This window comes from Mesoplodon densirostris, chromosome 6, assembly GCF_025265405.1.
Source record: "Mesoplodon densirostris isolate mMesDen1 chromosome 6, mMesDen1 primary haplotype, whole genome shotgun sequence".
Lineage (NCBI taxonomy): Eukaryota > Metazoa > Chordata > Mammalia > Artiodactyla > Ziphiidae > Mesoplodon > Mesoplodon densirostris.
Window position 1 is genome coordinate 36,919,192 of NC_082666.1, and position 25,944 is coordinate 36,945,135.

The 25,944-nt window shown below is 40.6% G+C and overlaps 1 protein-coding gene across 1 annotated transcript in view; it reads right to left on the reverse strand.

The window, feature by feature from the left end:
* Window positions 1-25,944, reverse strand: part of SUSD1 (sushi domain containing 1) — a 116,403-nt gene that overhangs the window by 44,383 nt on the left and 46,076 nt on the right. The window contains exons 7-10 of the mRNA XM_060101326.1: window positions 23,983-24,080; window positions 23,175-23,361; window positions 14,370-14,479; window positions 10,236-10,428 (exon numbers count right to left, since the gene is read on the reverse strand). Coding sequence (XP_059957309.1) covers window positions 10,236-10,428; window positions 14,370-14,479; window positions 23,175-23,361; window positions 23,983-24,080 — 588 coding nt within the window. The remainder of the gene's footprint in view (window positions 1-10,235; window positions 10,429-14,369; window positions 14,480-23,174; window positions 23,362-23,982; window positions 24,081-25,944) is intronic.

Below are 25,944 nucleotides of genomic sequence, written 5' to 3' on the forward strand. Positions count from 1 at the left end.
ACCCATGCACCTATGGTCACCTAATCTATGACAAAGGAGGCAAGGATAAACAATGGAGAAAAGACAGCCTCTTCAATAAATGGTGCTGGGAAAACTGGACAGATACATGTAAAAGAATGAAATTAGAACACTCCCTAACACCATACACAAAAATAAACTCAAAATGGGTTAAAGACCTAAATGTAAGATTGGACACTATAAAACTCTTAGAGGAAAACAGAGGAAGAACACTCTTTGACATAAATCACAGCAAGATCTTTTTTGACCCACTTCCTAGAGTAATGGAAATAAAAACAAAAATAAACAAATGGGACCGAATGAAACTTAAAAGCTTTTGCAGAGCAAAGGAAACTATAAACAAGACGAAAAGCCAGAATGGGTGAAAATATTTGCAAATGAATCAACAGACAAAGGATTAATCTCCAAAATATATTATCAGCTCAAAAAAACAAACAACCCAGTCAAAAACTGGACAGAAGACCTAAATAGACATTTCTCCAAAGAAGACATACAGATGGCCAAGAGGCACATGAAAAGCTACTCAACATCACTAATTATTAGAGAAATGCAAATCAAAACCACAATGAGGTATCACCTCACACCAGTTAGAATGGGCATCATTAGAAAATCTACGAACAATAAATTCTGGAGAGGGTGCGGAGAAGAGGGAACCCTCTTGCACTGTTGGCGGGAATGTAAATTGATACAGCCATTATGGAGAACAGTATGAAGGTTCCTTAAAAAACTAAAAATAGAATTACCATATGACCCAGCAATCCCACTACTGGGCATATACCCTGAGAAAACCATAATTCAAAAAGACACATGCACCTCAATGTTCACTGCAGCACTATTTACAATAGCTAGGTCATGGAAGCAACCTAAATGTCCATTGACAGACGAATGGATAAAGAAGATGTGGTACATATATACAATGGAATATTACTCAGCCATAAAAAGGGATGAAACTGGGTCATTTGTAGAGACATGGATGGACCTAGAGACTGTCACGCAGAGTGAAGTCAGTCAGAAAGAGAAAAACAAATATCGTATATTAACACATATATGTGGAATCTAGAAAAATGGTACAGATGAACCGGTTTGCTAGGCAGAAATAGAGACACAGATGTAGAGAACAAACATATGGACCCAAGGGGGGAAAGCGAGGTGGGGATGGGGGTGGGATGAATTGGGAGAGTGGAATTGACATATATACACTAATATGTATAAAATAGATAACTAATAAGAACCTGCTGTATAGCACAGGGAACTCCACTTTGCTGTACAGTAGAAACTAACACAACATTGTAAAACAACTATACCCCAATAAAAATTTCTTAAAAAAAGAAATTATATCAAATTAAAAAGTCACAAGGAAATGAAATAAAAAAGAACATCTTGTAGTTAGCTTTCCTTTGCATTGTATTACTGGATAGAGTACACTAAGAAGCAAGCGGTCTTTGATTTCAGCCTAGAAGACAGTCGTGGAGCCTCTTTGTCTGTACACATGATTAGAATATTGTGGCCCTGAAAAGAATGAGATGAACCCATTGCTTCTAGAGCCATTTAAAACCCATTTAGTGATGGGCTTCAATTCCAAATAACTTATTCATCTTTATATACCCCATGGGTATGGTTCTACCTAGCTGGATCTTACAATGTCATTATCTTATCTTATAAAGAACAACTGTTTACTCTCCCCAGTTTTGGCGTGTTACAGATGATTGGATATTCCATACAAAACATATGCCAATTTCTGGCTTGGCCAACTGCAAGTATGAGTTTCTCAGGCTGATGGTTTATAAGAGAAGCAGGCTGCCTTCAGACATAACTTTTCCACTACAGAATACTGTTACAATATTTATCATTTTGTGGGAAAATGTCAGAAACAATGTTAAAATATTTACTCTTTATTATGTTTTCTTTGGACTTCGGTTCTGTGAACAGGAATCAGTTATGGGGAAAGTTTTATAAGGTCCCTGTAGATCTCAAATTACGCATACTGTTAGAAAACCTGCCATCATAAGCCACCTCATCAGTTAGGCGTTCTACCAGGGAACAGAGGGAAAAAGTGGTCTGTCCCTTCTTTAGATTTTTTTTTTAATTTACCAACACTATTTTAGAAGTAACTAAATGCATGCAGTCCTCTGCTAAAGAGAACAGAAAAACCAGTATTCTCTTGATCATAAATGATATGGTTTTAAAACCTCTAATTAGGAGCAGCCTAAATAGACAGTTGGTTTTGCAGGGTAAGTATTGTTGGAAAGAATGGCTACAAGTCAACTATTTTGAAAGCAAAGTTACTATTTTTATAACATCTCTATAGCTCTATAAATAGTGGTATCATTTTATTATCCTTTAGTTGTCCTTGATGTACATTTCAGTTTGTCTTAGAAGGATATAACATATTTTAAAGTTGGGAGTTTGACTGTTATTTTGTTGAAATTTTTCTTAAGACAAATTTGGTATCTAGTTACAACTACCATGAGATTTTCAAGCTAAAAGTATGTGGTCACATTATATGGAGAGGAACTGGGATTCAACCATGGAGAAGCAGATTCATACAATTCCCTTAGCTCAGCTCCCTAGGCTCGGCTCCGCCTTCTAACCGAGGTGGCCAGCCTTCTTTTCAGGCACAGATTCTTGTTATTCAACTGGCAACACAGACCAACTGCTCCCTTGGTACGGATGAAAGAGGACTGTCTGAAGCACAATGGCCCCATCATTTATCAAATCTGAGTTGAGAGAAACAATATTTAGGAAACATTGCCTGAGAAACATGGACTCCAGTCATTCCTCCAAATAATCTAAAATAACCTAATCCTACCCCTGAATCAAGCCAGGTCAGCAGAGCACAGGCATTTCTAAGGAATCTTTCCTTGTCTACCCCACAATGAATTGTGCTTTCCTCAAATATAATGAGCCATGTTGAGGGATGATGTAAGAAACAGCATCATAAAATCCTCATAAAATGCTGCTCATACATAGAACTATTTATGAAGCCCCCCAGAATCAGAAATTCCTATCTGATCGTGGTGTTGAAAATAATTGTACTTCTCCCAAAAAACACTGCTTTGTTGTAACCTTATGGATAATATAATGGCTCCCTTTCTGACTGGATGGGTTGAAAACTTAAACCTAAACGTGTGAACCACTAATGAACAAGTAAATAGGTTATAAGGATATGAACTATTCTTAGCCTTATCTGACATCTTTTTTTATGTCCCTGACTTTGTTTTCATTCTTCTTTAGGTTACCTATTTAACTTATTTTCTTTTATTTTATATACCTATGCAGGTCACTTAAACTCCTTCCTAGAAAAAAGATGGGATATAAATTTAAAATTTTGTTTAAAAAAAATTCTAGGGCTGGGCTTCCCTGGTGGCGCAGTGGTTGAGAGTCCACCTGCCGATGCAGGGGACATGGGTTCGTGCCCCGGTCCGGGAAGATCCCACATGCTGCGGAGCGGCTGGGCCCATGAGCCATGGCCGCTGAGCCTGCGTGTCCAGAGCCTGTGCTCCGCAATGGGAGAGGCCACAACAGTGAGAGGCCCGCGTACCGCAAAAAAAAAAAAAAAAAAATTCTAGGGCTTCCCTGGTGGCACAGTGGTTGAGAGTCCACCTGCTGATGCAGGGACACGGGTTTGTGCCCCAGTCTGGGAAGATCCCACGTGCCGCGGAGTGGCTGGGCCCGTGAGCCATGGCCACTGAGCCTGCGTGTCCGGAGCCCATGCTCCGCAACGGGAGAGGCTACAACAGTGAGAGGCCGTGTACCGAAAAAAAAAAAAATTATATATTTAATATTAATGTAATATCACAAAGGAAAAGTTCAATAGATTGGACTATTTAGAAATCTAAAAACTTTACATGTCAAAAACACCATAAAGAGAATTAAAAGAAATGATAAAACAGGAGAAATATTTGACACAAATAGTAAACTCTTACTATATGAATAAGCTGTATATATCAATAAGAACACAAAATAGAATAGATAAATGAAATAATGATGGTAAATAAATCAGTCAAGAAATTTGGATGTTGAAATAAATGAATTTGAAGGAACTTAAAATTGCTTTCCTAACATAGACTCCTAGAACTAGAATGGACCTTTCCTGATCAACCCTCTAACATTACAGAGGTCATGTGTGTTCAAGGCTGCTATTTACCTGTCTTCTCATTTTTATAAAGGAAAGGACAATTTTGGCCTCTCTCCACTCCCTACTCACTAATCCTCAAGGAATGAACAGTAAATATGTAATCTGACAGGTAAGAAGGAGACTGCTATTCCTTGGGTCACATTTCCTAGTAGGTGGAGTTCATATATTACAGGTCACTGCCCAAAAAAGATGCAGATTTTTGCTCTCTGGGACCTGCCTGCGCTTAGGCACAAGGGGCATGTGTATCTCCAGTCTCTAAGAGGTAAGTAACCTGTCTTTGCCCACTCCCCCTCCTCAGATCTTCAGCCTAAGACTGGGTGGGTAAACCAGGCAAGGTCCCTGTGCAGATCCAACTGCCCATACTTCCAGGGGGAGAGGCAGTAGAAAACGCCATTTGGCCATTTCTAAGCCTCATTCTCCAATATAAAGTTTAGTACTAGAAACTGTGTTGGGGGTAGTTCCTGGGAACTTGCTCAGGCCATAAAGTTGATACTTGACTTCTTTGTCAGTCTGCAGGAAGGAGGGGTCAGATTCAGTCTCTCCCCCCGCAACATGTGAATACACTGACTGGGACTCTGAGTTTATATAAAGAGAGGAGCCGCCACAGGGGAGCAAAGCACCATCAGGGAAGATGGAGGCTCTTGGTCTCTATAGCTGGAACTGCAAGAATAGATGAGGTAGATATTCGATTACCAGGAAAACTTCACAAATCAGGCAAAAACACTTAGGTTTCTTAGGCATGAGCACTTTGAATTATTTTGGTTATCACTTTTTTTTTTTGTCTTTCTCTTTATCGGGTCTTTTCTTTCAAGTGAGGGCTTTAAATTGCCCAGAAGTAGCTAAGGTCTATGTGGTTAGAGCAGTGCTGCTCAAAATATGGACTGGCAGCATCAGCAAGGCCTGGGACTTTCTAGAAATGAAAATTTGGGGTCTCCACTCCAGGCCTGCTGAATCTGAACCTCTAGCATGGAGCCCAAGGACCTGTGCTTTAATAAGCTCTCCAGCTGATTCTTTGTTCGCTAAAGTTTGAGAAGCACAAAGAGAGCATTAGTGGAAGATTTTGATAGATTTCAGAAAGCATTTGGGGGAGCCTGACATTAGCAGACAACAGGAGATTAGCTGCCCAAAATTCTGTCCCTCTTTATCTTGTTCAGAAGAAAGAGATCTGAAAAAAGACTGAATCCATGGTTTGTCTACAAGCTCAGGAGTCACCCCAACATCACAGGCTCTCAAATTGCTCTGGATTGTTTTACAGAGCCCCAGACTGGGGATTCTACACCAGGGATTCTTCTTGCGTGGAGAGGATAAAATCCAGGGGGATTTTACAACCTCAAGTGCTGGGAAGGAGTCATAAAAGGTGTATGCCTAGAACCCTCTGTTTCTAAAGATGAGATTTGCCCAACCTCTGAACAAGGAATGAAATCAGTTTACAAAACAGGTTTTGATCTTGCAAATGGGACAAGATTAGGAGAGAATGGAAAAGAGTGAAGGAAAGCACACCAAGGAGGAGAAGGAAATTTGAAATCATATTAGCCCAGCTAGAAATCTATGACAAGGAAAAGGAGCTATATCTAAACATAACTGCTCTAAAGAGATTAGAAAAGTAGAAATACTTACTAGGTCAGGGGAATGGCTGAAAATCATCAAAGAGAAGAATAAAGGGACTATTTTGGAGAACAAACTAAAATGACTCCCCTAAAAGGGTACCCAGAGTCAGGTATTATTCTATCAAAAAGGATCCTCTCACAGTTTTAAATAGGGAACCCAGAGTAGGCATTAATGGAGAACTCTTTAATAACTGGAGTTGTGGTGCTATGTAGTTACAGAAAATGTGGACATATTTAAAAAGAGAAATACTAGAAGGATCAGTGTAGAATTCTTCAGGTATCATTAAATGAATTCCAAGGTGGCATTGTTCTTACAGATGAAAGAGAGGGTATAGCCCAGGCTATAAGGAAGCCTGCCTGGGAAATGCAAGGATTTAGAACTTGAAAAGAAGGAACAGAAAAGCAGAGAAATGTTAAGGAGGATCCAGGGATCCAGGGAGCATGACCCTTGATCAGGGCTGAGGTTATAGGCTGAACTGAATAAAAATAAATACCTCCTAACAAAAGGGAAGGTGGGCAGAATTTACCTGAACACTGGGTGAACATGGCACCATTCTTGCTCTATAGAGACCTCACAGGCAGAATCGAAAGTAATATGTTAGGAGAACAAAAATGTACGTATGAAAACAAAAAGGAAATACAGAGAAGGAAAGTACTAAGACCGAGCAAAAGGTATTAGCCAGGCCTGGGGAGGAAGAAGGAACAGAAGCAGCTGGCATGGAAGGTTGAAAGCTTACTACTCAGCTGGCCTGCTGGAGCAGTAGGAATACTTAGAAGGACCTGGAACACTGGAGGATTATCTCTCCCGACGCAGAAAAAGAAATGGTGGCAGGAAAGAATGCTTCAGTTCCCATCAAAGAAGCACAGGCAGTTCAAGTCTCAGAAATTCAGTTCTAAGGAAGAGTGGGGCTTGGGTGAAAAACCACGAAAACTTGGGGACTTCCTAGACCTCATTAGACCAGTGAAAACACAGGTTCCAGAAACTCAACAGCAGCTCAAGGATCAGCTGAGGGTGATACTCCAGGGAAGACAAAGGAAACCTCCTAACCAGGAAGCAGGACTCAGAAGCAAGGCATTCAATAATAGGAAGCCATGCTGCTCAGAATTAAAGCAATACTTAGGATCTTCCTGGGGATAGAGAAATTCCGAGAAAACAGCAGGAAACTGGGAGTGTGAAGGAGGCAGGCATGCAAGACAATGCACTTCTTTTTTTTTTTTTTTTTTTTTTTTAGTTAAATATGAGTTTATTGAAGTACTTTTCTCCCCATTTGGTATGTTCCCTCCTTCTTTTTTTTTTTGTTGTGGTATAATTAATTTACAATGTTGTGTTAGTTTCAAGTGTTCGATTCAGGTATACAATTTTACATATATATCTATTCTTTTTCAGATTCTTTCCCATTATAGGTTATTACAAGATATTGAGTACAGTTCCCTGTGCTATACAGTAGGTCCTTGTTGTTCACCTACCTTATATACAGTAGTGTGTATAGGTTAATCCCAAACTCCTAATTTATCTCTCCCCCTGCCCCCCCGCTACACTTGAAGAGCTTCTTATTATAAATATGGGATGTCCTGCTCACAAAGAAAGGAGGCTCTTTCACTGCACAGATCAAGATCTTCAGCAATGGTGGAGGGTAGGTAGAAAAAGGACTCAAAGGAGACATGAAAATAAAAGGTTCTAAATACTTGGGATAGACACCAAGAAAGACCTGGAACCACCATTGGCAAAGTTCCAAAATTTTCAAAAAGCATAGATTTCCTTCCCCCACAACAGATGGGAAGCCTGATGTCAGACTGAATCCAATAACTTCAAGAGAAGAGATTTCCCAAATTAAGTTGAAATTCACAGGGGGTGGAATTCAGACAGCTGAGTAACCTATAGAGGCTGTCACATCACATGCTAGATTACACGCACTGCTGATAACCTGGGGTCCACATTGCAAAGGAGGAGGTAACAATGGTCTCACTTTCTGAACTTGACACCATGGCCCCCTCGTTATACTCGAGCTAGAGACCTCATCTCCCACCACTTTCTCCAGCTCACTCTGCTCCAGCCACGCTGGCTCCCTTGATGTACCCAGAACATGCCAAGGACATGCCTGTCATTTGGTGTTCCCCCTCACTTCCTTCAGACCTGTGCTTACATGTCTCTTTATAATAGAGGCCTTCCCTGACCACCAATTGCCACTCCCTTTGCCAAGCTTTATTCTTCATCTTACCACTTAGCCCCACCTAACATATATTGCCTTACTTGTTTATCTGTCTCCTCTCCAACCTCCTGACTCCAACCCCATGACAGCTGAGTCTGTTTTATTGTTGCTACGTTGTCAGCTATCAGAACCTGCTTGACACACAGTAGATAAGAAATGGACACTTATTAAACGAATGCATTTACACATCCATGGCATTTGAAGTTTTTGCTCACGGTCCAAGGTTGAAAAAAGCAAGGTGGGTCTAGACTGACTTACGCACTAGGTTCTAGGAACAAAATTCTCCCTTTTTTCTTTTTAAGCACTAAATATTTAGTAAAAAGCAGTAGATGTACTGATTAAAACTGAGGGCCCTGGAGCCAGAATGCCTGTATTCAAATCCCAGTTGTACATCTCACTAAGTGTGTGATCTTGGGCAAGTTGCTTAACTTCTTTGTGCCTCACGATCCTTAATCTGTAAAACGGGAATAAAATAATGCCTTCCTCAAAAGGTTGGGTAGGTTTGGGTTGACCGAAGGATAGCACTTTGAAAAATGCCTGGACATCTTCAGTGCTCAATAAACAAAGCTAGTATTGTCATCATCATTATTATGTACTAGGCACCATTCTAAACATTTTACTTGCATTACGTCACGTACGAATCACTCAGAAGGTAACTGAGGCCCAGGTGCAAGAAGAACGTATCTAAGCCATTGGCTTTTCTTTTTTAAGTGAGATGAAATTCACACAACATAAAATTAACCACTTTAAAGTATACAATTCAGTGATATTTAGTACATTCACAGTGTTGTATAACTATCACGTAACTTCGCTTTTCTAAGTTTTGTATCTCTGGGACTCATGTTGAGAAATGGGACAATGAAACTTGGAATAAGATTAATTCAACTTTGGAGGTACCTAAGAAATAACATCTACTACAAAAAAAAAAAAAAAAGATTCATAGGATGTAACAGCTAGAACACACTCCCTGTCTCAGGGAGGCCACTCTAATGGAGGCTTAGCAGAGAAGGCACTGGGGAGGAAAGAACCTGAGACTTGAGTGCCTTTACACGTTAATTTACAGGGAGAGGTGGGTGTTATTTTTAGACTTTAATTTCTCTGAGGATTTAATAATTGGAGGAAATGCATATTCAAGTTGTGAGCATTATTCTGTAGCCAGAAATGTATGTGGGGGCTAGGTTTATGCTGTCAGGAGGTCTTCAGCGTGCAACCTCTGCTGATACAAGGCACAATCTGAGATGAAAAATACAATAAAGAGTGAATTTTCGGCCTCCGGTGCTGCGTGGCCCTCATCTGTGTCTACTGCATTTCAGAGCCTTCCAAGTACAAAGACCAACGTGCCCACTACTGACCCACAAAGATCAGTCGGTGAACAGGATAAAGGCCTCAGGAAGGTAGGAGCGAGACCTATCTTATTCTACTGTTTTCTTTCAATGGTTGCCCATAAATTTGTCCGTTAAACCCAACTGATGAGGGACTTCCCTGGTGGCACAGTGGTTAAGACGCTGCGTTCCCAATGCAGGGGGCCCAGGTTCCATCCCTGGTCAGGGAGCTAGATCCCACATGCACGCGGCAACTAAGAGTTCGCATGCCACAACTAAGGAGGCCGGGAGCCACAACTAAGACCCAGCACAACCAAATAAATAAATAAATTTTTTTTTTAAAAAAAGCAACCCAACTGATGAAAGAACAAAAGAAATGGTAGAGACTTCTGCATCCCTCCCCACCAGGGAGGCCTGTGGAGTTGACACAGCCGCCTCTATTGGGCTTCCTTGCAAGCTACAGGAGAAGGAGCCTGACCTGCTTTAGGCCACTGTTCTCTGCGACGGATTAATGTGCTCGTACGGCGCCGTCAGGAGGCCTCCTTGTCCTACCCATGTCCAACACACTGCAGCTTACATTTCTGATCTCCTGGAAGTTAGTTCTAGTTGCCCATAGTGACTACCCTTAGGGTTCAGCTGTCTTAAATTTGAGGTGAGAGATAGGAAGCCTTACAGTATTCTCAATCCATCACTCCTAGGAATTCCTGAGTAAAGCAGTCCACTCCTGGTCTGTACCGTCTCTGAGCCAGAACCCAAGTGGGAAAGGGGAGAGGTGGTAAGATTCAGGGACACTGTGTCCCAGAGAACATTGGTAGTTTGTTAGAACTAGAACCCAGGTCTCTTGACTCTGAGGCTATCGTTCTGCCCCATGTTGTACAGTTCAATACACATATTTAACTTGTTGTCTTGAGATACCAAACAGAAGGACAACTACACCCACCTGCTGGTGCGGTTGTTATTGTTATTTGCACTGAGTGCTGCTCAGGAGATCCCAGGAGGGTGACATTCACTGTGTACTCAGTTGCTGGATACAGATCTAAACACACCACTGCGGTTTGTTCCCTCGTTGTGAAGTTAAATGATGTTGCGTGATAAAAATTATTCAGATACCGCCTTTGACCTAGAACTTTAAACTGTGGTGAGATTAAAAGAAAGTGATGCATTAAATTCATTTGGCTTGCAGATGTCTAGACTATAAGCAAAATGGAAAGAAAGCAGGAAGGTTCCTTCTACTTGTCCTCACCCACACAGAATTATTTTTAATACAATAGCAGGCTAAACCGGACAAGAACTTTACAAAGCTACCCTACGTACCCTATTCAACCTCCCTCTCAACCTAAGCTTAAAATGCATAACTACATCTCAGATGGACAAAATGTCAGGCTATTCTAAAGTAACCCCTTGAGCCTTCCCAGGTGAAGGAGACAGTACTGGAGTTACTGGGAAAAATCCTTTTCATTTTTTTTCATTCATAAGGCATCCATAGACAAGCCTCATGGAACAGACTTTTTACACTGTATGAGGACTACCCCAAATTATGCATTCAAAGCAACTGAGTCATGGTACTTCACTGGAGGCTTCCTATTAGAGTTCTGTAAACCAGTTCTTGGTCCACAGAGTCATCACACACACTGGTAACCCAATAATGCTCTAACCACTGCCAACTCAAGATGTATGTATAATATAGGGATTTATAAGAGAAAAAAGATAATAAAACATGTGAAGTTCCCAGAAGTAATATGATCAGCCCTTGATCAATCAATGTGTTTTAGCTGGATGTACATGTTTTTAGTGTTTCCTTTGATGCTCGTGTCATTGGCTATTCCACCCTCTACCCTTCCTCATCACTGTCATTCTTCCACAGACATCCAAGACCCTGGCTCATTTGGGAGATTCCTCTCTCCCCCAGTTCCTAGCATTCTCTTGGGTAACATAAAGGTCCTTATAGGTAAGCCATCAAAACTTGGCCTCAGAGTTGCTTGAGTTCAGTGCTGTGAAGTTCCTCCACTCTGCTTCAGCTACCCACATCCACCGCCACATCCTTGACTGTCATCCTCTGAGCTGCTCCACCAAGATCTCACAATTCCTTGTTCTTCTGGACCACTCATTCCCACTCAGTCTGATCTCTCTCAGGAAATCCCCCAAGATTTCCTCACTCAAGATTTTCTACCAATATTTTAACACCCCCATCCTCATCTTCCCACCTATCTCGGATACCATTGTCTATCACTTCCACCATTCTCTTTGCCTGATACCCTCAACACCCTTGCCACTTTGTTCTCAATTTCACCCATTCTTGAAAACTCAAAGCCCTGGGCCAATCCAGATGTTTGACTTCACCACTTCTGCATTCAGACTGCTGCCCTCTGCTGGAGAAAAACCTCACAACTATGGAGGCTGCACTTCTATACAAAGTCAGTCTCATTCTAAACTACATGTAGTTCAGTCTATAAACAAAAAATTACTTTCTAGTTAACAAACTTCGGATCACACAGTCTGTACAATTTTATAATATAGTCCTTTTACTTAACAACATATTAGAAAGTTTTTCTCTATCATTAATTCATTGTATAAATAGACAGACTGCCTATTATTTGCCAGCCAGAGTATACAGTGTTGGTTATACAATAGTAAATAAGATACAGGTCCTAACCTCAAGGAACTCACAGGTAAGTATCTAGGCAAATAAAATACCCAGGGATAAGTTTTATAATACATGAAGCTGGAGGAGTACCCAGGAGGGACACCTGACCCTCCTCTTTGGGGAATCAGGGAAGGCTTCCTCATCTTAATTGTGGACCGAAAGAGAAATTAGCATTAACCAGGTGAGTTGGCGATGTGAAAAGTAAGGGTAGGAAAAACAATTCAGAGCAGGGACAGCATTTGGGGGAGGAGGTCGATGAAGGCCTCCCACCAGGGAGATGACTGAGCTGAGCACTGAAGGACGAGCAGGAGTTATCCAGGTAAAGGAGGGAAAGGCTTTGCAGGTAGGAGAGTCACCTATGTGAAAACACAGTGCTAAAGGGAGCACAGGAGCCTTTTGCGGGGTACAGATCCCAGAGCTTAGAGAGCAGATTAGCCCTAAAGAAATCGATTTAGGAGTCTTCAGCATGGAGATGGTCAAGGAGGTCAGGAGAATGGGTAAGACAACCAAAGATGGGTATAGAATGACAAGAGAACAGGGAAGGCACAACCTTGGGGGTAATCAGATTTAAATTGTGAAAGAGACTGAGAAGGCTCAGACCAACAGGAGAAAAAGAGACCATTTCAATGGGAATATTGGTCCACAGCAACAAATGTTGTCCAGTGGGAAGCAGAAGGTATTTCATGTCTGCATAGTGTTCTATCCAATAAATGTATGATTATTTATCTAATCAAATCCCTATGGATGGACATTTGTTTCCAATTTCCCCTATTATAAATAAAGCTTCAGAGAACAGTTTAATCTTTCTGTATATGTTTGAATAATTAATTATAGTATACTTGTGGAAGTTTATGGATCCTAACAAATAACTATTCCAGAAAAGTCATGCCACTTTAAGGGCCCACGGCTGTGTGTAGTAATACTTTCTCCAGGTTTACAGAAAAATCATGGTATCTCATGATTTAAAAATTTTTTTCATGTGTGTATTCATGTGTGTTTTGGCAGTATCTATTCTCTTTTACAAACTGCCTTTGAATGTTCACTTCCTTCCAATGGATTTGTTAAGAGTGTTTCACATGTTACTTAAATTAACCTTTGTCTAACATATTAAAAAATAGCAATTTTTTTTTCAATTGAACTCTTTAATCATTTTAGTGCAGGACATGAAGTGAGAATCATTTATCTTCTTAACCAAGTAGTTAACCAGTTGTCCCAGAACCATTTATTTCTGTACCCATTCGAAAAATCATCTTTGTTTTATATTAAGTTATTTAGGTACCTGAATATATTTCTAGGTCCAGTGTTCTTTCCAATATTAAAATTTGAATATTTCACTCACCTGCTTAAAATCCTTCAGTGCCTCCATATAGACATAAAAAATAAGATCCAAGCTTAAAAGTACAGGATACAGGGATGATCACTATTCAGATTTTTGCCTCATCTCCTCCTACTCCCCCTTGCTTTCTCTGTTCCCCAAGAAAGCCACATTCTCAATTATCCAATAAGCTACTCAACTTGCCCACACTGCCCTTCGTCACCTCATCCAACATCTTTTATCTGGTTAATTCCTACTTACTGTTTATGACTCTGCAATGTTTTTGCTTCTTGTTAAAAAAATTGTACCTGGACATGGGGACTTCCCTGGTGGTCCAGTGGTTAAGACTCCGTGCTCCCAATGCAGGGGGCCCAGGTTTGATCCCTGGTCAGGGAACTAGATCCTGCATGCTGCAACTAAGACTCAGCGCAGCCAAATAAATATATATATTTTTAAATTGTACCTGGACATATATACACGTACATACAGACTCCTATTCCATTTATTTACTTTTTATCAAAGCTCTCATTACACCATATTGTAGTTGTCTGTTTACTTGTATGTTTATATTAGTTCGAATAGAACTTCCAGGTCCTAATACATGATATTCTTTTGGTAAATGGTTAATGAATTAATTCTAATTTAATACTTACTTAGTCTACTCTTTGCCAGATGATTTGCTAGGCACTAAAAATGATACAAAAATAATAAATTTCAGTTCCTGCCTGAATATACTTATAATTTTACTTGAGATTTGTGATGTTTATAAATTCAAGTTAAGTGAGGACCAAGAGCCCTGCAATAAGTTTCTTAAAAACCCACATCCGAGTGTGAATTTGTTGACAAAATAAGCTGCAACTATAAATGAACCAAAATAAAATATAATACATGTGAAATACCAGACAGAGAAAATGAGAGCAAATCACCCAATAGTGTCTTCCTTCAATTTAGTCCCTCACTTGCAGCCATCTCATATCCATCTCTAGAAACAAAAATCAAACAGTCTAGAAGTTCATTCCATTAGTGTTTTTAAATACTCTGGATCCCCACTTGGAGAGTACCCAAATTTTTAAGTGACACAATTCATTAACGAATAGCATAAGAGATCTTCTTACTTGGTACATTCGTTCTGCTCCAACTTTCCTAGAATGCCTGTTCAATTTCAAACAAGCTTCATTAAGTATTGAAATATTGAAAATCCTGTCATCTTCTAAGAGATCATCACCTAAAAGATAAGAAAGAACACAGGGAAAGGTTACATCTTCTTAGCAAAACATACCATGGCCAAGGACAACTGAAACTCCGAGAGCCAACAGTGTTTAACAGCAGAAGCATCAAATCTGGTTTCAAGTCCTAGCTCTACAACTTCTTTTTTTTTTTTTTTTTTTTTTTTTTTGCGGTATGCGGGCCTCTCACTGTTGTGGCCTCCCCCGTTGCGGAGCACAGGCTCCGGACGCGCAGGCTCCGGACGCGCAGGCTCAGCGGCCATGGCTCACGGGCCCAGCCGCTCCGCGGCATATGGGATCCTCCCAGACCGGGGCACGAACCCGCATCCCCTGCATCGGCAGGCGGACTCTCAACCACTTGCGCCACCAGGGAGGCCCTACAACTTCTTAATTGCATGATCTTAGCTAAGTCACTTAACCCCTCTGAACCTCAGTTTCCTTATTTGTGGAATCAAGTAATCACGTTTGCTTTTCTTATATCATAGGCTGTTGAATCAAATGAAATAATGCACATTTTAAAACTGTTGTAAACTCACAAGGCTGTGAGATTTTTAGAGAGTTCATTCTATCACTTGGATGGTCCATAAATAAAATGTCATGAAGGTAAGTATATCAATAGCCAGAAAGTCTGAGAATAAGGAAAAAGCTGAATAAAAGTCAAAGGTCAGGGATTAGAACTCTCAGAGCAGGTGTTTCCAACCTAGAAGATGATCAGAAAGTAGATGACCAGGCAAGATGTTTATTCTCACAGCAGACAGTATTTCAAGAGCTACTCAGATGAGGCAATGAAATAATCAGAGAGCTGATATATTTGCATTGCTATATAGAAAAAAAGTCATTTCATGCCTCCTGCAGCCTAATTCATTCCTTCGATGTTCTATTTCCTTAATGCAGGAAATGAAAAAAAAGAAGAAGAAGAAGAAAAAATTTGTTACTAATGAATTAAAGAACCCACAGAGAGTCTAGTAGTACCATGGCTAATTTTCAAGGAAAAGCAAATTTCCTAACAAACAGGTCTGTACATTTTCTACAAGTGAGAAAAAGTTAAATGTCTACAGAGAGAAGCTTTTTATTACTATAAGATAGTTATATTTCTCCCATGGGAGTCTTTGTTACCTAAGAAGTAATAATGATAACAATAAATTATTCTACTCAAAATTGGAATTGTCCACAGCATTTTAAATATCACTGACATAGGCAGCACCAGGCAATTAGCTGTGGGAGAAAATATTCTTGGTTAGCTATAGCTGGAAAATGTAAAATATGGTTATGAGAGAGAATTTGAAGACCTATCACAATGTGCTCTCCGTTATCTTCATAGCTTTCATTTTCAAGATTTCATAAGGACACCAGAAACAAAAATTTCCCCAAGTACGCACATGATTTTGAGGTATACCAAATAAATGTATGTGAGAAATACCACATATAGTATATGTCTGTACACAAACAGAGCATAAAGCAGAAGTATTGTCTGCAGAATTCCCATCTCAATATGATTTTCCCACTTATAGCCATTATAGTCTGAAAACAAAAGCATCTGGCTCCCACTTCCCACCTCCAACCCTGACAGAAGTGACTGAGAATAGTGAAAATGGGTCAAAATTTGCATCTGGGCTGGAAAGAAGGATTGACTGCCATCCATAAGGCAGAAACACGAAGATATTTCTGCTTAGCACAATGTGGAAGAGACTAGGTAAAGAAAGATGCTGAGAGCTCTAATCAACATGCCTTCCAAGCAAAGGAGCAGGGTTCCAAAATCTCAAAAGAAGGAATAGGGGAGGACTGGTGCCCATAGAGGTAGGGGTTGGAAGCAAGGATAGGCCACAGGACTGCTCCAGCTGGAGCCATTTACCCTGGGGGTTCCCAATCCTAAATGCACATCAGCCTCACTCAGACATGGCAGATCTAAAGTAAAGCTTGGACACCTGTGGGTTTTTTTTTTTTTTTTTTTTTTTACTTCACCAGGCAATTCTGATAGGCACCCAGGGTTATATACTCTGTTATCACTATTTCTACTTCTAATAATAATAGCCTTTCCTTAGCACAATGGAGATCAGTAACAGGGAAGGACTTCTAAGGGGAGGCCTAGGGACCTGGAGGTTCCACCTGACAGACAGCCTGGGTTGGCAAAAGGAGAGACTTGGTTCCCTCCTACCTCTGTAGGCTATAGCACCATAATGAAGCCAGGCAATGCTGAGCTGGCCCAAGAGCTACAGCTTCACCACTCAAGACAGCAAAGTGCTCAGAAATAAAACTCGGGGCAGTAGGTTTTCTCACAGCTGCTCTCCAAAGGATACTGGATCATCAACCAGCAGTAAATCTTTCAAGATGAGATCTGAGATAAGCATACCAATATTATCCAATAAAAAGTAAGATCAAAGGGAATGCCATCCATTTTATTATGAGGGAAATATCAAACCTAAATAAAGCTTTTATCTTCCAAGGATAAATAATATAGAAGGGGGGGAAGCCCATGAAATGATTTTACAAAGAAAAAGAGGGAGATGGCGCCTAGAAGGCAAAGAATGAACACTGCTGAAAAAAATAGTGAGCAAAATAATGGTAAAATTCAGCAACATCTGTTCTGTACTTTCAGTAAAAAAATTTTAAAGATGATTCAAACAGATTAAGGATGAGATGTAAGAGAATGTGATAGCAGAGAGGAAGCTGGTTGAGAGAGGCAGAAACAAAAAGGGAACTAGAAGAGACAAAAAGCAAAAAGAAATGAAAGTGCAACAACAGAATTTAAAGTGCATCAGAAATGTCAGTGCAGGGACTTCCCTGGTGGCGCAGTGGTTAAGAATCCGCCTGCCACTGCAGGGGACAAAGGTTCAAGCCCTGGTCCGGGAAGATCCCACATGCCATGGAGCAACTAAGCCCCTGTGTACCACAACTACACAAGCCTGAGCTCTAGAGACCGCGAGCCACAACTACTGAGCCTGTGTGCCACAACTACTGAAGCCCACGCACCTAGAGCCCATGCTCTGCAACAAGAGAAGCCACCGCAATGAGAAGCCCAGGCACCGCAACAAAGAGTAGCTCCCACTCGCCGCAACTAGAGGAAGCCTGCGTGAAGCAATGAGGACCCAACGCAGCCAAAAATTAATTAACTAATTAATTAATCTTTTAAAAAAAGAAATGTCGGGCTTCCCTGGTGGCGCAGTGGTTGAGAGTCCGCCTGTCGATGCAGGCGACGCGGGTTCGTGCCCCGGTCCGGGAAGATCCCACATGCCGCAGAGCGGCTGGGTCCGTGAGCCATGGCCGCTGAGCCTGTGCATCCGGAGCCTGTGCTCTGCAACGGGAGAGGCCATAACAGTGAGAGGCCTGCGTACCGCAAAAAAAAAAAAAAAAAAAAAAGAAATGTCAATGCATATATGCATATATGCATATAGAGAACAAACTTGCTAAGTACTCACAGAAGGCAAAGGAAAAAGGCACGGATATAAAAAAAGAGAAAATAGAAGACCAATGCAGACAGACAAGGAATTCCACATAGGAGTATTTGAAGAGCTAAAACAAACAAACAAAAACAATAATCAGAGATTTAATGAAAGAAAATATTCCTAATGTGTAGATAGATTGAAATTTGAAGATCCAAAATCTCACAGGGTACTAGGAAAACTTTGTGAAAAACATTAACATGTATATAACCCATGACTGAAATTTCATGAAAGAAAGGACTCCTGTCTCATTCACTATTGAATTCCTGATGCCTAGAACAATGTCAAACACATAGTAAGTGGTCAATAAACATTTACCATGTGCATGAGTAAATGATTAAAGTCTTGAACTTCACACATAAAGAAAGCTTCTATGATATCCAGGCTGAAAAATCAGATTGCCTACATAGGATTTTTTTTTTAATCACACCTTCAAATTCCTCTTTCAAAACTTTAAATTCCCAAAGCCAATGTGAAATGCCACCAGAATTCTGACAACAAAGATTTTGGCCCAAGAATTTTATCTTCAATCAAGTTCCTATTCACTTGTGAAGACAACAAAAGGATATTCTCAGATAATCCGGGGCTCAGAAAGTATCCCATTCTTCAGTAAGAAGATAGAAGTCACTGTGCAGAGAGAGAAATAAAAATACAGAGAAAGACAGAGATGCGTTGGTATGAAAGGACTGGTAGTAAACACTGAAACTATTAAAACACATACCTATTTAAATAATTGTTATGAATATTGCTATAAATTAATATAAAAATGAATCCTTTAAAAATGTAGTACATGTTAAAAATAATTAAAAATAAGAATCTGGCAATAAAATGCTGTATTAAACCAATAACATAAGGGAAGCAAAAGGGGAAGGAATAAAAGGAAGTAAAGAATGCTAACTTCCTTATCTTACTGGGGGAGAAGTTAACATTATTTCAGTCAACACAGGCAATAAGAGAAATACACATTCAAATAGGATTTTTTTATTTTTGTTTTTTAATGTGTAATATAGAATAAAAGCAAAATCTATACTGTCTGAATCACTGAAAAAAGAAAATCCGTGCACCAAAAAGAGAAAACAATGGACATAACAACATAGCATAAAAAAGAGAAAAAATTGGGCCTCCCTGGTGGCGCAAGTGGTTGAGAGTCCGCCTGCCGATGCAGGGGATACGGGTTCGTGCCCCGGTCTGGGAGGATCCCATATGCCGCGGAGCGGCTGGGCCCGTGAGCCATGGCCGCTGAGCCTGCGCGTCCGGAGCCTGCACGTCCGGAGCCTGTGCTCCGCAACGGGGGAGGCCACAACAGTGAGAGGCCCGCATACCGCAAAAAAAAAAAAAAAAAAAAAGAGAAAAAATTAAGATGACAGAAGAAAGGAAAACCATATCACAAACAACACTAATGTAAATTGCTTAACTACTATTTTTCTCAAAAAGGTTTGCAACATATGCTGTCTCCTAGAGTACCTCTATAGCAATGTTATCCAGATAGCTTTTAAGAAGAACAAAAGTGGGGCAAAGGCATATCATGCAAACAGAGCACAAAGAAATCAAGAAAATCGGGGCAAAAAAAAATTAAATAGGCTAAAGTGAGCCACTTCTTAATAGTGGAAGTTAGAATCTACAGTTAAGATATCAATCACGAACATAAATATCATAACATCAAAATGTGTGAAACAAAACAATTAGAATTTCTAAGAGAAACTAAGAAGAATGGCAATCCAAGTAAGCAAAGAACAGTAACAACAACAAAAACAGAAGTCCTGAAAAACCTTACTACTAGAGCTGATTTAAGACTAGATCCTACCTTACAAGCAAACACTCTACCTATTATCACAAAACTTTGCCAAATAGTAAGCCCCAAGAAAATGCTGATAAATTCCCCACAAAGAATACTAAAATGTAAAAAAAAACCTAGAAATCAACAACAAAGTGTAAATGTTAAAAATATTTTAAACCTACCACTTGATAACACACGTAATTAATCCTTCAATCAATGAGGAAATCAAACTAGCAAGTAGGGACTTCCCTGGTGGTGCAGTGGTTAAGAATCTGCCTGCCAGCCCTATTTACAATATCCCGGAGATGGAAACAACCTAAGTGTCCATCATTGGATGAATGGGTAAAGAAGATGTGGCACATATATACAATGGAATATTACTCAGCCATAAAAAGAAATGAAATTGAGCTATTTGTAATGAGGTAGATGGACCCAGAGTCTGTCATACAGAGTGAAGTAAGTCAGAAAGAGAAAGACAAATACTGTATGCTGACACATATATATGGAATTTAAGAAAAAAAAATGTCATGAAGAACATAGGGGTAAGACAGGAATAAAGGCACAGACCTACTAGAGAATGGACTTGAGGATATGGGGAGGGGGAAGGGTAAGCTGTGACAAAGTGAAAGAGTGGCATGGACATATATACACTACCAAACGTAAGGTAGATAGCTAGTGGGAAGCAGCCGCATAGCACAGGGAGATCAGCTCGGTGCTTTGTGACCGCCTGGAGGGGTGGGATAGGGAGGGTGGGAGGGAGACGCAAAAGGGAGGGGATATGGGAACATATGTATATGTATAACTGATTAAATTTGTTATAAAGCAATAAAATAAAATAAAATAAAATAATAAAAAAATAAAAATAAATAAATAAAAAGAATCTGCCTGCCAATGCAGGGGACACAGGTTCAAGCCCTGGTCCAGGAAGATCCCACATGCTGCAGAGCAACTAAGCCCCTGTGTGCCACAACTACTGAAGCCCATGCGCCTAGAGCCCATGCTCCACAGCAAGAGAAGCCACCGCAATGAGAAGCCTATGCACTGCAACAAAGAGTAGCCCCTGCTGGCCACAACTAGAGAAAGTCCACATGCAGCAACAAAGACCCAATGAAGCCAAAAAAATAAATAAATATATAAATAAAAAATAGCAAGTATATAATGCTTCGAAAGTAAAAATAAAAAGAACATATATTAACACCCTCATAAATAATTATTCGATCAAGGGAAAATCAGAATAGCAATTATACCATGTCTTGAAAGTAAAGATAAAGAGAACATGTATAAATGCCTAAAGAATTCTGCCAAAGCTCAAATCCAGAAGGGAGAAAGAAGCACTGAAGGCTTTTATTATCAAACAGAAAATAATGGAAATAAGTTGAACTATGCATTCAACTCAATAATTTAGTAATAGAACAATATAACGAAGTTAAGAGAATCAGGGAGAAGGAAATAATAAAAATATATATATAAGGGGAGAAATTAATAAGCCAGAGAAAGAAAAACAATGAAAAAACCCAAGAGATTACTCTTTGGGGGAAAACAACAGTAATAAAACAGACAACCCAAGCGAAGCAGATCAAGTGTTAAAAAGAGAGAAACACAAAACTACAAATCGAAATAACCTGGCGTTATATAATCTGTAACCCCAAAGGAGTTGTAAACAAATATTCCATGTGACATTCTGCCAATATATCTGCCAATATATTTAAAATCACAGCTAAATGGACGTTTCTTAGGAAACTACAAATTATAAAAATTGACTCAAGAAAATGTAAGAAACATAAACAGACCCCCAAAAGCATAGAAGAAACTGACAAAGTTATCAAAGAATCATCTCCCAAAGGGGTGAAACTTAAATAATATTAAGAGCAACGTGTCCAACTTTAAGGGAAGGGGATAATTCTAAAGTGGTATAAACTTTTCCAAGGTATAAAAAATATGGAAAACTTCCCAATTCATTTAAAGAGAACTAGCATAATGCTAATAATGAAATCAGATGGCTAAATGTGCAGGATATAGAGGAGGGAATGACAGACCTTCACAAGAGTGCATAAGGAAACAGCAAAGACAAAATTTGAGTAGATATGGAGTAAATGTAGAAACATACCTTGTTCCCAGTTGGAATAATTCAATATAAATCCCAATCCTCACTAGATTAATTTGCAAATTTAATCCAATTCCACTTAACATTTCAGACAGAGGAAGGAGGTCTGGCGACATTAAAAAACTCAGCCATGGTCACCCAACTCTTAAGCAGCAGAGTTAAGATGCAAATCCAGGTATGTCTGACCCAAAAGGCCATGCTTTTCTCAGTGGAAATTAACTTGAAGAGGTTGAAGAGGATATTAGTAAAAACAGCTGACACTGAACAGTAAGCTGTCATTCTGACTGAACAGAGACAGATGAGTTCAGAGTCCTGGGATACTCTTTTAAAGAAGACATATTCCTAATAAATCCACAGTAGTTTATTTTTAACTTTGAACAACTTTCTCTAGTTACTATATTAATCTGACAATATCTTTCCCTACCTAGTATTTACTTAGAAATAAATCATTTTGTTTTATTTATATTCAAGTACCCTGAGACCTATTTTGTATAATTTCACAGTTGGCTTGATATTGTTAAGACTGGCAGACTTCAATTATTTCTGCCACATCCATGTTACTTCCCAGTTCCTAGTGGCAGCAACACCTGAAGGTTGAGTTTTCTTAATTAGGACATCAAATAGCTAGTTGAGAACTACCTCAACTCATCCAAAATAATAAATGACACCAGTGGCTTTTCAAGGTTTGCTTATTAGGAGTTTAATTAGTCCTGACACCCCACAACCAGAATTATGAAAAAAAAAAACTTACTGTAATTGTCATGATGATATAAAAATCCATGTGATAACTATGTGCCTTGGGGCTTATTATGACTTCTTGAAGCTCCTTCTTGTCCACTCCTCTTTTCACCCCACATCTACCATCCTGCATCCTAGGGCTGCCTCCCCCTCTCCGCCTGCCCACTCTCAGCTCAGTTCCCCAACCCCAATCAGTCCTAGGGTCAGTTCCCATCCTGGAGCACAGCTCCTGGGTCAGCCTCCCTGGCTCCACCTTTCCCATAGGCAAGAGTGAATGACTTTTGAGTTTCCTACCAAAGATAAGCCATGTGGCTACCCTCTATTGCCTTGGATAACTGAAATGGACTGCGTCATCACCTACTGTTTTCCTCTTTTAAATACCTTATTACCTTCCACGTCAACCAGAGGACGCAGCTGAGAATCAATACATCAGTGACCATTCAGCCTGGCACCATAGGATAGGAATCTCTCCTACCAGACCCGCTCTGGTTCTGAGCCCTAGAGCAATTAATCCCCCGGCTACAAATCTCAGAGAGCAACCATGAACTCTCCTGACCAGTAGGTTCTGAAGCACATTTCCCCACATCCTGTGCTTAGCATTTTCTAGGAAGAAATGAGACTTCACCTCCACCTACCAGCTGTCTGGAACCCAATGATGGCTGGCACAGAGCGTCTGGGAGAGGCAGTAGAAATGTGCATGGTGTAGTTGGTGCCCTGGTACAGATCTAGGCACACTTCCGGGGTCCTGTTGTCTGTGGTCAAATTAACTGTCTCCTCATGAACTGTTTCCATGGGGTCCAACCGTCGTCCTTTTATGTATATCTTTGTGAGGGGAAAAGACAAGAGAACCCACCGTGACTCCAGTTAAAACAAACAAGAGAGATTTTTGTGGTGCTGGAACCTACTCTCTTACTACTCCCTTTAATACTGCACTGCTCACCCCAGGGGAGATAAATAGGGCAAACCTCTGCTATCAGGTATCTGATGATGAAATCTGATCAGCCCAGTAATCCATAAATGCTGAGAAGTGACATAAAATGAGGAGTATCTCCAGGGAGTGCTATCCTGCACTCAAATGACCAGCAATTAATGGAGGCAACACAACCTGAGACCCGCTCACTGCCAACTGTCACCGAGGCAGCAGATGCTTCTAGGCTTGTTCTGGGGGAGTGAAATACAAGAGCTTGCAAACAAGCGATAATGACGATGCCAAATATAAATACATCCCACACACATACACGCTGGAGGATGACAAATATACTAAACACAACATGTAAAATAAAATAATCCAGATATCTTAAAAATTCTGTTCACTTTTTTAAAGGACTATGGGATTGGAAAGCTATTAGATTGAGAAGCACTTCCGGAAGCAAGACCCTCCTACTCTTATTCCCATGGTAACCATTTCTGCCCTAGCAGGAAAAAGGAGCTCACTTTACTTACCACATATACGATCTTGGAGTTTATTCTTCCTGGGTTTATTTGCCACCTCACACAAGTGTTATTAAACACTGACACATCATTAATTTCTATAATTATTTCTAAAATAGAAAAAGAGAGAGTCCACTCACAAAATGCATTGATGGGCTTTGGAAAAACCCTAATGGCCACCACATTAGAGGGCATGACTTAGTTTATCTGCCCAGCTGGTCTCTCTGATGATCACCATTCATGCTCTGATTCAGAAGCCGAATCAGCAATTCAAGCTACCCCAGGCCAATCACCCAATTTAACTTCACCATGAGTGAGCTTGGCCCATTACCTGATTTGGAGGAAAAGGAAAGATTCCTGCTTAAGTGTGGGTGAGAATTCCAACCTGTGATTGGTCTGACAGGCCACTGGATGCCACTGGTGTTCCACTCCTGTGGGATAGGAAGCGGCCCAGAGTTGAGCCCTGAATCTTCCCTGCAGCTGCACAGGTGAGATCAGCTTCCGGCTTCCTCATCCCACCCAGAGCATTATTTCCAGGTCACTGCTGTTCCCAAGAGGGAAATGACACGCATCACCACATGGGACCATTCCTCAGGAGTAACCCGTTAGGGTAAACTAAATAAATGCTCCACAAGGTCCCTGGATACTTCCAGGGCTCCTTTAACTGAAGCTATTTAATCCTGACTTATTAGGAAGCCACTAATTTCTTCAAGTTGTTCTGCTTTTTTTTTATATATTCTGTGTGTATTTCATGTAATATATTTGGCAATGTGGGAACCAGTATTAGAGCCTCGGTTCCTGAGGTAACACAGTTTCCAATGAACCTAGTAAACCACCTAGGAAGTTGTCCAGATGGGAAGGGGGCAAGGATCTAGCTTTTTATCCATTTAATAAATTCCCTGCAGATAAGTAAAACTATTTTTACTTGCAGTTGACATACTCTTGTCTATAAAGAATCCTAAGGAATTCACGTACACACACACACACACAAACACACACACACACAAACACACACACACACAAAGCTAAGAAAGGAGTTCAGCCAGGTTGCAGGATACAAGGTCAACGTACAAAAATCAATTGCATTTCTGTCCACTAGCAAGGAACAATCCAAAAAGGAAATTAAAAAAAAAATTTCACTTACACCAACATCAAAAGGAATAAAATTCCCTGCGGGTAGAAGTTACCAAACCATCACCTCTGGAGAAGGGAATCATCACCTCACCACACAGGAATGTTCCTCAGCCCAAATTCAAGCTTCCCCATTGAATCAGACATCCCTTGTGGATGTTCTAGAACCTCTCAGCTTCTCCTGTTCCTTGTTCCAGCCCTGTGTGGGCTTTGATACCATGACCGTGCATTGTCTCCCATGCTGGGGCTTCCCTGCTGCACACCCTAGCACATGCAACCTGGAAGTGGGGGGGGGCATTAACACCTCCTGGGGGACAGGAGGTACTAGATAAGTCTGCCCCTTATCTTTCTTCCCCTTGAAGGGCAGACCTACAAAGACCTCTCGGGGCGCTGTCGCACCGATGGAGCGATACTTGCACTCAGCGAGGCCACTGCAACAAGGCGTCCTCACACTGGCTCTGCCTCCTTCCCTGCTCTCCTCACCTTGGCCCTCACTCCTGCCTCCTGGGATAGCATGCCCTACTGTGAAAAAATATAACCCTCTGCCTCAGGCCCTGCTTTCTGGGAAACCCAAGGTAAGACTCCCATCAAGAAGGCTGAGAAAGATAAGTCTCCGCCCCAGAAGACGCCTCTCTTCATCTCAGCTCCCATCCTTCCCTTCTAGTAAATCTCTTCTCAGCCTCCAAGTGGGAAAGGGAGCCTGCACCTCAGGCACCTGTAGGGTTGACTAATTTCTCCTCTACTCAGAACCAATACTATCTTTAGACAGACCCTAGTCTACTGCTCTCTTTGCCTATGGAAGATTTTATATCTTTACTAAATCATCCCTTCAGCAGCATTGCC